Source organism: Lycium barbarum, chromosome 3 (genome assembly GCF_019175385.1).
Source record: "Lycium barbarum isolate Lr01 chromosome 3, ASM1917538v2, whole genome shotgun sequence".
In the NCBI taxonomy this organism is placed as follows: domain Eukaryota; kingdom Viridiplantae; phylum Streptophyta; class Magnoliopsida; order Solanales; family Solanaceae; genus Lycium; species Lycium barbarum.
The window spans coordinates 128,244,054-128,258,579 of NC_083339.1; the positions used below are offsets into that span (position 1 = coordinate 128,244,054).

At 31.4% G+C, this 14,526-nt stretch overlaps 1 protein-coding gene across 1 annotated transcript; it reads right to left on the bottom strand.

Moving 5' to 3' along the window:
• Window positions 1–13,537: 13,537 nt before the first annotated feature.
• Window positions 13,538–14,322, bottom strand: LOC132632412 (kunitz-type trypsin inhibitor alpha chain-like). Its single transcript, XM_060348340.1, has one exon. It carries the CDS (start codon window positions 14,295–14,297, stop codon window positions 13,701–13,703), a length of 597 nt encoding a protein of 198 aa, XP_060204323.1. The 5' UTR covers window positions 14,298–14,322; the 3' UTR covers window positions 13,538–13,700.
• Between the last annotated feature and the right edge of the window lie 204 nt (window positions 14,323–14,526).

Below are 14,526 nucleotides of genomic sequence, written 5' to 3' on the forward strand. Positions count from 1 at the left end.
TGTTTTTATGTTGTTTTGTAGGAAAAGATGTCCGGAGAGCATAAAAGAGCAAAATGGATCAAAATGGCCCAAAATGGAACAAAATAGAGCAAAACAAGCCAAGTAGCTGAAATGAGTGATCGGAAGAAACCAAGTGAAAAGAAAGTCAAAAAGAGGTCAAACTGGACATTTTTGCAAAACTGTCAAAACTGGACAGTTTTGCAAAAACGGGACAGATTTGCAAAACTGTCAAAAGTGGACAGTTTTGCAAAAACGGGCAGAATTGCAAAAACAGAAATATGGGGGCAGATTTTGACATTCTTTTGAACTTGGAAGAATTAGAGGAGCTACAAAAGAGAGGCTTAGGGCAAAACATTAACATCTTTGGTCATTTTGCAAGTTTTGGAGGCTAGGGTTTTCACCTACACCATTGGAGGAGAAGATTGGAGCACTTTAATGAGATAATTCTTAAACTTTTCTTCAATTCCTTGTTTTGTATTGAATATTTTAGTGTGTAGTATTTCATTTCTAGACTTGAATCTTGTTTATGAAAATATTCTTGATTAAAGTTTGGATTGAAACTCTTGCTTTGCTTATGTATTGAATGATTCTTATTGCTATTGAAGTGGGTCTTTGTTGATTTAATTAATCTCGTTCTTGAATGTTTCCAAAGGGATTAGCTAACCCTAGGACTCACCCATTTACTTAGATTGAGCTTGGAAAAAGAAATCTAGGTTGGAAAAGATTAATTAACAAGAATTTGGGTCATTAAACTCATCTAATAACTTGAGCTCGGAAGAGGATAGTTACTTGAGGTTAAATTGATTGTGCCTAATATCACACTCTAAGGCTTGGAAAAGCTTAGAATGAAATTCATTGATTTGGTTGGAAGACTTTCAATGAGATTTTAGATATCATTATCTATTGACATAAACCCGTCCTTAGTTATAAAATCGTGAAATACATTGGATCGTTACTTGAGTGTAATTTCTTTTGTATCCAAATTTGTGGTCATTGATCATTTTACTTGCTTTCTAGGTTAGTTTACATTTCCGCATTAGTCATAATTTTCTCAAAAAACCCAAAATATTTTCCATCGTTTGGCTTTAGCGTAGTTGGTGAAAGTTCCTTACTTTCTTAATCGCCTAGCATATTGTTCCCTGTGGGATCGACCCCGACTCATAGTTGGGTAAATATATTGCATACGACCGTGTACACTTTCTCTTTGAGGAGTGTATTTGGACGTTATCAATGATAACTTTATGACATTCTTTCGAACTACAAATAACAAGCGCATTTATATTTCCGTAACCAACTAAATAGGGCTAAAGGGTATATTTCTATTCTCAGTAGCGAAACGATTTATCGAACAAACTCTATTTATTCTTATTACGTACGTGAATTCGCTCTTTCAAGTTCAATTCACGCACCACAGATAATGCTCAACGATTTAGTCAAATAATCAAACAATTAAGATCAAGAATAAATAAGCAACTCAAAGATGGAAATCAATAGATAGCAATAATCGTCAAACCACAACTTTCATGATAGTGACAAAACCCTAGAACTAAATAGTTTAGCTCCACATAGACGTGAAGGAAAAACTACAAACCATCCGAATAAAAAAAAAACTAAAAAACAAATTGTTACAGAGAAGAGAAGATAAAACCCTGTAACTCCGGCCTCCACGGCGGCTCCTAGCTCTCTCTAGGTTCAAAATTCTGTAAAAACCGTATACAATATGTATTTATAGGATACCAAAACGCCTGAACTTTTAAAAAATTAAATCTAACTCGGACCGAGAAAAATAGCAGCTCTGCATAAAAAGATTCAGCGGACAATTTTCTTCGCGGCAGTGCTGTGTCGCACTCGGGCTTCTGTCCAGTGAAAAATTTCTTTTTGGTATTTCTCCTTGGTGTTCGTTTTCTGGAGCTGCCAAGTAATTCCTTTTTCTTTTTTTTTTTCTTTTTTTCACTTGCAATTGTTACCCTTTGCACATACTTCCAATTGTTAGATGCGGAATATACTTTCCATTTAATGATTACATGACTTTAATTATTGACTAATGATTACATAATCACTAGATACTTATTAAAATACTAGCAAACTATGCTCGTGCGATGCACGGGCCCAACATGATTAATTTGGTTATTCAATTGAGTTAGTCTTTATGATTTGTATATTTTGTAAAGGATACTGCGATTCTCCTTACCGAGTCTTTTTTTTTCCTCTTATTTTTTTCCTTAATTTCTCAATTGTTGTTAAAATTTGTCTTATTTTGGTTATGTCCGCCTCTTTTTATATTTAGTAAGTTGATAGTTCAAATATCATTCATGTCAAATTTATAATCACAAAATTCAAAGGATATTCTATTATATTATACTCATTTTTAATTTAGAACCACAAGATTCAAAAATCTATCTTTATTTTTTAAACTCCGTGTCTAGCCAAACAAAGACACTTAAATTGAGACAGAGGGAGTATATGCCAAATGAAGGAAATGAAAGTACAATTGAGATACTGCGGACGCGTGGGGACTTAAAACATAAACACACGAGAGGTAGTATTAATGTTAAACTTCTAAAATGTACACATGTTAGCCCCGCTTAGAATACAATTTCAGTTGTTTTTTGTATAACTTATTGTTGTTGTGTTCGTCCACCTTGGGCGTTTTGTTTTTAAATTAAAAAAATTGTCTTATTTGGTTACGTCCGCCTCTTTTTATATTTAGTAAATTGATAATTCAAATATCCTACATGTCAAGTTTATAATCACAAGATTCAAAGGATATTTTATTCTATTATGCACATTTTTAATTTAGAACCACAAGATTTGAAAGTCTATCTTTATTTCTTAAACTCTGTGTCTAGTCAAACATAGACACTTAAATTGAGACAGAGGTAGTATATGCCAAATGAAGGAAATGAAAGGATAATTAAGACACTGCGGATCTTAAAAAGTAAACACACAAGAAGTAGAATTAATGTTCAACTTCCGAAATGTATACTTGTTAGTCCCTGCTTAGAGTACAATTACAGTTGCTTTTTGTACAATTTATTGTTGTTGTGTTCATCCGCCTTGGACGTTTATGTATAATAAGAAAAATATAGAATAGAATAATAGACATGTATTTTTAGTAATGTGGTCGAGTAATATGGGACGAAGGAGTAATTCATTTATTAATTATTAAAGAACATGAAAAGTCAAGTACAGTAATGTGGCTAAATAATATGGGATGAAGCGAGTACTTCATTTATTAATTCTTAAAGAGCGTGAAAAGTCAAGGAATGTGGCAAAGTAATATGGGACGGAGGGATTACTTCATTTTTTAATTCTTAAAGAAGGTGAAAAGTCAAAAGTGAACAAATAAAAGTGCATGGAGGAAATAAATATGTGTCGGGGAATTAAAATTGAATGCATACATGTATACATCATAAGAGAATAAATATTCAGCAAGAATGTGAAAAGTCAAAAGTGAACAAGTAAAAGTGCACGGATGAAATAAATATGTGTCAGAGAATTAAAATTGAAGTGCATACGTATATACATGAGAAGAGAATAAATATTCAGTACTATGACATATGTCCCCGTGGGATTTATTGATTCTTAAAGAACGTGAAAATTCAAAAGCGAACAAGTAAAAGTGCACGGATGAAATAAATTTGTGTAGAAGAATTAAAATTGAACTGCATACGTCTATACATGAGAAGAGAATAAATATTCAACAAGAACGTGAAAAGTTAAAAGTGAACAAGTAAAAGTGTACGAAGGAAATAAATATGTCGGAGAATACGTGAGAAGGGAATAAATATTAAGTACTATGACATATGTCCACGTGGAATAAAAAAGTAGTTGGGTTAAGTGTACAAGTTATATAACTTTTGATACAAGCATTCATTGCGTGTACAACTTATAAAGATTTTTTTTCAAGCAGTCAATGTTGTGTTGGTCCCTCATCCACACTTATATATAATACTAGCAATACATGCCCATGCGATGTACGAGCCGAACATGTCTATTCACTTTAATTAGCTAATCTTTAAGGTTTGTATTTTGAAAATAACTTTTAAAAACATTCTAATTGTTATTATATATAGCAACATATACAAAATGTATTTTATGGACCATCACTTTAGTTATAATTAAAAAATGGAGTTGATGGAATTAAGTCTTTGAGATGGAAAGAGTCAGACTTTTTTCTCATTATCATGACAATGAAAGTTGTTCATCGATGTGAAAAAAAAAATTACTAAGAATGTGAGGGAAAATTAATATTTTGATTCTAAATTTTTTCTTTTAAATTCTTTAATATCTTATATGTATACCGACAGGTTTATATCCATTTCAATTAAGTAACTATTCAGATCCAAACATAAGAACCATTGTTGTATATATTGGATTTTTTAAAAGAAAAACTAATAAAATATTGTTATTAAATTCATTAAAAATATATTATAATTTTTATATTAACAATATAGATAAAACAAATTGTTACAAAGAAATCGAAATTAGAAAGATATATGTTATATCGTAAATCACCAAATTTTAATTCTGAAATGAAAATATAAAGTAATACATTTTATAAATGTAAAAAAACAATAATCAGAGATTGTAAAGGAGAGTAAATAAGTAAAGTATTGACAAAGAAGGAAAACGGGGATAAAAATCACTCTGTCCCTTCACTTCTACTTATCGACGTTAACATATCAAGAAGAAGAAAAAAAAATCTTCTTCTTATTTTACCCTTCACATCAATTACTCATTTCGAATCATTTTCTGAGGTTATTGAGATTATACACCAATAAATTTGGATATTATGATAAAATATATACTTCATTTATTAATTCTCAAAGAACGTGAAAAGTCAAAAGGGAACAAGTTATGTGTAGGAAAATTAAAATAACTTTTGGTACAAATTTGCATTGCTATTGTTCGTCCTCTCTTCACGTTTAAAGTATTGACAAAGAAGAAAAACGGGGACAAAAGTCACTCTCTCTGTTTACTTTTACTTGTCCATGTTAACATATCAAAAAAAAAAACAATATGGTAATTATTAATTAGTACGAAACTTCAATTATGTTGAATATTATAGGCGTACATATTTGTAAAAATATATATGTTATCCTTTTCTTGTATTCCTTTATTTATCATGGGGACCATCAAGCTAAGCAACGCAAGAAGAGTGGGAGAATCATGCAGAAGGAGTTGGCCATTAATTTCCATGGAATTAATGAGTGAATATTTGTCTGTTCTTATTATTAATTTTACCCTTCACATTAATTACTCATTTTCAAATTAATTTTGAAGGCTATTGAAACTTACACCAATAAATATGAATATTATGGTAAAATATATACTCTCTCTGTCTCATGTTACTTGTCACTATTCCTTTTGCACGCTCCTTAAGAAATGAGAAATAAAAGATGTATTTTACTATCTTACCCCTATCTCTCTCCAATAAATACATTCTAATCAAAATTGACTATTTTCAAGAACATTTTGTCACACTCTAAAAATGGTAGGGCATGACGGGCACCCGACTCTCATCAAAGTCGAGCGAACCCTTAGACATTCGCTCTATTAAAACCTGTCATTTAAAAAAAAACTTTTAAGAACGTAAATTTTTTCCAAATAGAAATCATTATGTCTATAACGGTTATGAAAACTTTCAATTAATAAGTACTTTAGACCAATCTAAATCATCTAAAATGCATTCTCTTTTAAAATCCATAAATGACTCAACTGATATCACTTTGTCGACATCTCGACAAACATACCACAGGACACTGTCTGCAGAAGTCTCTAAGGAGTAAACTGAACACTATGAGTCAGGACAGGGCCCTGACATACCCGTAATCATATGTATCTATACATGACTCAGCACAGCTCCAGAATGAGGTGGAACTTGCCAATCCCAGCTGACGTCCAAGCATCCTAGCTATATACTTAACCTGCCAAACAATCTGGGGCTGCGGGCATGAACGCAGCGTCCCCAGGCAAAAGGACGTCAGCACGGACAATGTACTGAGTATGTAAGGTGGTAACAATCATAATCATAATTTGATTTAGGAGAGAAAAAAATCACAATCTAACTCAATACCTGCAGCCTTCGCTGGAAGAAACATAAACATATACACGAAGTCTCCAAAACAATCTTTAAGTAAATAATGCAATCTAACGCACATTCTTTAAGTAAATAATGCAATCTAACACACATGCCGCTTCCGACATATTAACAAAATGGTCCCTTCGGACAGCCGCTTCCGGCATAGTAATGATAGCCCCTTCGGGCAGCCGCTTCCGGCTTAATAATAATGATGGCCCTTCGGGCAGCCGCTTCCGGCTTAATAATAATGATGGCCCCTTCAGGCAGCCGCTTCCGGCTCAATAATAATAATAATATGGAATGTAAACATAAGTCGTAAATAAATGAAATAGTAAAATCTCGCACCCCCTTTGGAGTGGTTTTGAAAATCTAAATAGTAAAATCTCGCACCCCTTCGGAGTGGTTTTGAAAGTCTAACTTTATGTTTCCTTTAGTATAAAACTAATTTCCTCGAAATCATTAGTAAAACCATATACACATCTCAACTGGCACCTTATGGGTGTTCCCTTCGGAACAGAATAGGAGTACAATATCAATAAACCATCACAAGAAACATTTAGACCTTACTCCTCTAAGAATGGAATCATATGGAGTACTTATAGAATGAATAACAGCAAGAATCATGCCAAAATGAAAGAAGGAATAGCCTTAACATACCTTTAGCGCTTATTCGCGAATCCTTTTCGCCTCGTCGCTCTTTTAGCCTATTTATATAAAGTAACGTTGTCGTTAGTAACTACATTTTCTGGTTCACAATTCCATAGCCCATTCCTTATAGAACTTATCCGTTAGTTCACATATTTTCGTTTTAAGGCTTTCTATTATCTAAAGACTTGAAGAAAATCGGGCAGCACCTCCCCTATATATTCGCCTATCCCGAATTTTCAATTAATCTCCTGTTGACACAGAAATACCAACAACAATATATGGGCACAACCATATCTTCAATTCTTTTTAATTCAACAAGAACAACAACTTATCAAAACAGCCCCCAACTATACATAACGATGCCCGAAATTCTAACGAACACTTACAATACACCAAGCAGCCCATATACACTTCTTATACCTTATTTCATGCAATCTTTTCAGCAAATTTAATGAAATACTACAGCAGCTACACCACAACTACATCATCTATCCATATGCAAGTAAACCACATTATTATCATTATAATCCCTACAACAACCCACAACAATTTTAACTCCAACTCTAACCATTAAATTCCTTCATTCTCATCACATAATCCATGATAACAACAACAATAATCATATGAACATAATCATACCCTCAATCCTTTCAATTCAACAAGGATAACAACATGTCCATAAAACAACACAACTTTAAATTTAACCATTTAATTCCTCCATAATGCTACTAAAATCAATTCATCATTCTTACTCAAAACACCCCCCTTACACGGCTCAATTTATAATTCAACATCAACATACATAACCTTTTACTTTTAACACATAATTCACAACAATAATAACAACAACCACAATCAAACCAATTTCTAACTTAAACAACTTCAATTCTGTCCATTTCAACACCAACACTTAATCATGCAATTTTCTTACTTCCAATTCCACTTCATACAATTTTACTCTTTCCATTACCACACCATTAATCCAACTATACCATAAAGTGAGAAGATCTTACCTTAATTTAATCGGAGCAAATTCTACACTCGCTTGCACCAATTGCATCGCCTCTTCTTTCTTCAATTTAAATCCTAACTTGTCGCTTCCTTTGGGACATTTAAATCACCTTGGAGATTTAATCATTTTTTTTTAACAAGGCTGGCCGTGAACAGTGGCAGCCGTGAACAGCGGCGGCGTGAACAGTTGCGGCAGTGAACAGTGACGGCGTGAACAGTGCCGTGACCTTCTCTCTCTCTTCATGTTTGAGAACTCCTCTCTCTAAGACCTAATTTGCAAGTTTAATTTGTAGTATAAGTGATGACTTAGTCATCCACTTATGCTTATATATAATCCTTACAAAGAGGACATGTGTCAATTTTCATGGCATGTGTCCATCTTTATTCAAGTCCAACCAAATCTCGCCACGTGTCGTGGGGCCCACTTTTTGATAATTAAATTAATTAATTATTAATCCCTACTTAATAATCTAATCACAATTTATTAATTCCTAATCTCCAATATTAATATTTTTATACTAAATAAAATTTATAAGCAATTTTTGTGATAATCAAAGTTGAAAATTAAAAGCTCTTATTTCATGTCCGAAAATAATTCCGCCTTTAATTTGAGTCAATTTGCTTGCGGATAATTTGTCGTATAAATGTACGGGGTATAACACATTTATTACTAAGGGTAATATGGGAAAGATTTAATTAATTTTATCTTGTAATTTTATCTTGATTTTGTAAATAAACAAGTAATTTGGACATTTATTTTTAGTAATGTAGCCAAGTAATATGGGACGGAGAGGATAAGATGTGAAAAATTTAATTAATTTTATAGTAGTTTAGTAATGTGGCCAAGTAATATGGAATGGAGGGAGTACTTTATTTATTAATTCTTAAAGAACTTGAAAAGTCAAAAGTTGAAGTATAAGTATAAGTGCACGGAGGCAATAAATGTGTCAGAGAATTAAATTTGAAGTACATACGTGTATAGATGAGAAGAGATAAATATTCAGTACTATGACATATGACCACGTGGGATAAAAAATTAGTTGGTTAAAATGTACAATTTATATACCTTGTGGTACAAATGTCTATTGTTGTGTTAATTAGATTAGAAATAGAAAAGAAGAAAAATATAGAATAGACAAATAGACATATATTTTTAGTACTGTGGCCAAGTAATATGGACGAAGGGAGTACTTCATTTTTATTAATTTTTAAAGAACGTGAAAAGACAAGTATAGTAATGTGACCAAGTAATATGAGACGAACAGAGTACTTCATTTATTAATTTTTAAAGAACGTGAAAAGTCAAGTAATGTGGCCAAGAAATATGGGATGGAGGGAGTATTTCATTTATTAATTCTTAAATAACGTGAAAAGTCAAAAGTGAACAAGTAAAAGTGCACGGAGAAAATAAATATGTGTCGGATAATTAAAATTGGAGTGCATACATGTATACATGGGTAGAAAATAAATATTCAGCAAAAACGTGAAAAGTCAAAAGTGAACAAGTGAAAGTGTGCGGAGGAAATAAATATGTGTCGGAGAATTAAAATTAAAGTGCACACGTGTGTACATGAGAAGAGAATAAATATTCAGTATTATGACATATATTCACGTGGAATTTATTAATTCTTAAAGAACGTGAAAAGTTAAAAGTGAACAAGTAAAAGTGCACGGAGGAAATAAATTTGTGTAGGGGAATTAAAATTGAACTGCATATGTCTATACATGAGAAAAGAATAAATATTCAGCAAGAACGCGAAAAGTCAAAAGTGAACAAGTAAAAGTGCACGGAGGAAATAAATGTGTCGGAGAATTAAAATTGAAGTGCATACGTCTATACATGAGAAGGGAATAAATATTAAGTACTATGACATATGTCCACGTGGGATATAAAAATAGTTGGATAAAGTGTACAAGTTATATAGCTTATGGTACAACCATTCATTACGTGTATAATTTGTAAAGTTTATGGTACAAGGTGGAGGAGTTGTGTTCGTCCTTCCACCGTGCTTATATATAATAGAAATAAATAAATAATATGGCCCTCTTTAGCCTCTTCTTCAACTGTACGCACTAGTCTCATATCCAACACTTTCTATCCAATTTTTTTTATCAAATATCTTCATCTTTACACCTCTTTATTTCTACATAATAAAAATATAATATTAAGAACAAATCAATTTAATAATACTCAAAAGACGATTAAAAGTATTAAAATGTGAGGCAACTAATAACTAACTATATGCTTTTTAGGTCGAACATCAATACGCTACTAAAAAACCTTTCTAAATAATACAACATCAATTGATCATGCTTTAATTTAATAAAAAAAAAATTGAACATGAGTTGTTGTGTAACTACTCTTTAATATAAGGGAAAAGAACATCAATGCCCACTACACATAAAATAATTACCTTTCCATGCCCCCTTTGCTTTCATACCTCTAAAACTATTTACCTTTCTACCCATTATAGCTTATGTAGGTAATTGTATTTTTTGCTTCTTTCTTTTTTATTTCTCTACTTCTTATCTTCTTCTTTCTTTTCTTCCTTTTTTTCGCATTTTTTTCTTTATTCTCCTTTTACTGTTCATTAATTTTTTTCTCAAATTATACTATCTTTTAATTTTCTTTTTCACCATAATCTGATTCCATATTTAATTCTAGCTCATTTCTTTTTACTTTTTGTCAATTTCTTGCTTTTTTATTTTTTAGTTTCTTGTTCCTTTTTAATTTTTTTTTATGTCCATAGTATAATTTCATTCACTTTTTTTGCTATTTTTATTTATTCTTTTTTTTTTTAATTTTTGGTGATTTCTATTCACCTTTTCTCCTTTACTAATTTCATTTTTTTTTTCATAATCTAATTCTACACACCTTTTGGCTCCTTTACTTTTTTTTAATCAATAAAAAAGATAACTGATATATTATTTTTTTTTAGTTTTTTCTATATCTCAAAAAAGAATTTATTCTAGCATATGGTATACCAAATCAGAAGCAGTTGAAGTATGTTGTTACAATATATTATAATACTCACATGGTATATATATCATATAATGAGAGGATATTATTTAAAGATTAGTTCATTCCTTAATAAATATATTACTCAATCGTCTGTGATACCTACATAGTATATCATATACCGACAAAGTATCATAGAATATTGGTTCACTCCTTCAAAAAATAAAACTTTGTCCTCTATGATACTCATATGGTATATCATATACTAGCCGGGTATCACAGAGGAATAGCATTTCATTCCTTCTAGAAAAAATACTCGGTCTGCCATGATACCAACCTGGTATATACAATATATTGATAGGGTATCATAGATAGAATATTCATTTCAACAATACTCAGTCCTCTATGATACACACATAGTATATATCATATAATGACAGGGTATCATAGAGGACTAATTCATTTTTTCAAAAAAAAAAAAAGCACTCCTTAGTCCTCTATATTACCGACATGGTATACATCACGTACTATATACTGAGAGGGTATCATAGAGGACTGGTTCATTTCTTCAAGGAAAACACAACTCAATCCTCTATGATACCGAGATGGTATATATCTATATATCATGGATGACTGAACCACATGATATATCATATGCTTACAAGATACCATAGAGGACTGATTCATTTCTTTAAAAAAGAGTTCGGTCATCTATGATACCCACATGGTATATCATATACTAACAGAGTATTATAGAAGATTGGTTTGTTCCTTCAAAAAATAAAACTATGTCCTCTATGATACCCATGTGGTATATCATATACTGACAGGGTATCATAGAAGAGTAGCAGTTCATTCCTTCAAGAAAAATACTCGGTCTGCTATGATACCAACCTAGTATATACAATATATTGATAGGGTATCATAGAGAGCAGATTCATTTCAACAATACTTAGTACTCCATGATACACACATGGTATATATCATATAATGACAGGGTATCATAAAGGACTAATTCATTTTTTCAAGAAAAACACACCTCAATCCTCTATGATACCAACATGGTATATATCACATACTATATACTGACAGGGTATCATAGAGGACTGATTCATTTCTTAAAGAAAAATAAAACTCAATTCTCTATGATACCTAGATGGTATATTATCTATACTGACAAGGTATCATGGATGACTGACCCACATGATATATCATATACTCACAAGATGTCATAGAGGACTGATTCATTCCTTTAAAAAGAGAGCTCAGTCATCTATTATATCCACATGGTAGATGTCATATACTGACAGAGTATCATAGAGACTGATTCAATTCTTAAAATAAAAAATAAAAATTCCTCTATGATACCTACATGGTATATATCATATAATGACGTGGCTCAGTTGGTTGATTACCTGAACTTTCACTTTGTTGGTGAGGGTTCAAATCCCCACATTGTAATCCTCCCCCCTCCCCCCCCCCCCCCCCATTTCCCCTTCCCCTACCCCATATGTAATAAAACAATATATATATATATATATATATATATATATATATATATATATATATATATATATATATATATATATATAATGACAGAGTATCATAAAGAACTGATTCATTCTTTCAAAAAAAATGTTCTGTCCTTTATGATAACCACATGGTATACATCATATATTGACATGGTATCATAAAGAACATGTTCATTCATTCAAAAGAAAAACAAAATACAACAAATAAAGTTTAAGCTTAGTTTTGATTTTTTTTTTGTCATTTTTAGAAAGTTAACTTTTGAAAAACAATTCAAATAAAAATAGCTATATTTTAGAAAAAAAAATTTATTCACAAAGAGAAAAAAATACTATACTAATATATTTTCTATTAATTTAAATTTTAATATATAAGCTAGCCTTTAGTATCTTTTTTAATTTTTTCTTGTTGTAATCTAATTATTTAATTCCTATATTTTTAGTAATGTAAAAATTAATATTTTTCATCTAAAAAAGATAGAAGATAAAAATAGAAAAAGAAATAAAAACAGAAGATAACCCCAAAAAAAAAAAGGAAAACAAAACAAAAAAGGATAAAAGAGAATCTAAACAAAAAGAGGAAAACAAAATTAAAAGAGGAGGCAGCAGAGACAGAAAAGGAAAACGCAAAAAATTCCGCAACGCGTGCCGCAATTCATGGCAAATGACAGTCTGACAAGATGGGTATGCGCGTAAATTTTTTACACGGTCCGGTAGCACACGAAATTAAATTTCAGGGGCATACTCGCGTAAATAATTCTTTTTTAATGGGTATTTTGTATTGTTTTTCCTTAATTCCTCTCACATGAGTGATAAGAGGAAATTTATTATAAATTATTATCAAGTTCCAGATGTTTTAATATTTAATATAAATAATTGGTAAACATAATAGGCGAATATATCTATCAACTTATGAATTTTTTTATAAAATTTAAACTTGTGGATCAATTTTTTTTTTGAATGATTCGAGATTCGAAATCATAATATGAAGTTGAAATTAAAATTTTGTGTAAATTGCCTAAACAAACACTAATTTAAAATCATAATTGATTTCAAATCGCATGTCTAAACTTTGTTGGTATTAGCTTAGAGAGGAAACGATTTTCTGTTTGTCCTATGTTTGGAAGGACGGATAACGTAGGTTAATAACTGCATTAATTTTCATTCCCGGTATTTTCTGTTGAACATTTTCTTTTTTCAATTCAAAATAAAGTTAATCTGTAGAGAAATATAAGTAATAACTAATAAGTAATTTGATATAGCCGATTTAATTACACAAAATGATATTTTACAATCTATTCAAGATTAGAAAAAAGGAAAACATGATACTGTATTAGTAGTAATAAAAATAACACAAAGCTGAACTACAAGAAATACATATCAAGCATTTATTCTTATGGAATTAAAATAACCAATCAATATCCAGCCACATCACTATTTATTATGTTATTAATATGAATAATTTATCTTAGTAGGCCTTCTTGAACACAATCTTGAAAACCGGAGCGTTCACAGCCAAACGCCTCGCTCCATTTGCGGCAGGTTTAATACCAATATACCCACACTTCAACCTTGGACAAACAAAAGAACAACCTGTAGCTCTAGGACAAAACTGTATAGCATATGCATCTTCATATTTCTGAATCGTAAATAAACATGAGGACGTGTCATGCATCCCACCCTGAGTTCCATCAGTGGTCACAAACCCTTTGTCCACTTCCCAAACAATTGATTTATTGCACATCGACACGTACCTTGGTGCTGCAAATTTGATATTTATGTCCTCATTTATGTTGATTATTAGCCCAGAGGATGAATTCACCATCAATAATTTTATAGGAAGGCCTACGCTTTTCGAATTCTGCGCTTGAAAAACGTCGAGAGGGCAGCTCCCGTTTTCTCCTTTTGCAAGCGTTAGGCCGCCACCTTTGCCAGTGGTGGCCGGTAATATGTAGTAGTTGTTGCCTGGACGGACTTCGTCTTTATCAGTATCAAGAACTGCTTCATCAGCTTTTATAACTTGGAATAAGGTGAAAAAAAGCAACAAAATCCCTGATATCTTCATTTGTTGCTTTTTATATAGGGGACAATTGGTTACTATATTTATATAGGGGTCGATGTTGAAATGTATAGCAGTACGGTGGCAGTGATTGTTTTGGATTTTGCTTTCTCAGATGTGTGAAAATTTGAAAGCCTAAAAGTTATGGGTAGAGAAAAGTCAAAAGAATTGAATTTTATCGTGCTTTGAATTTCTAAAGTTTGGCATTCCGTAAAGAAATTACGTACCTTTGAAT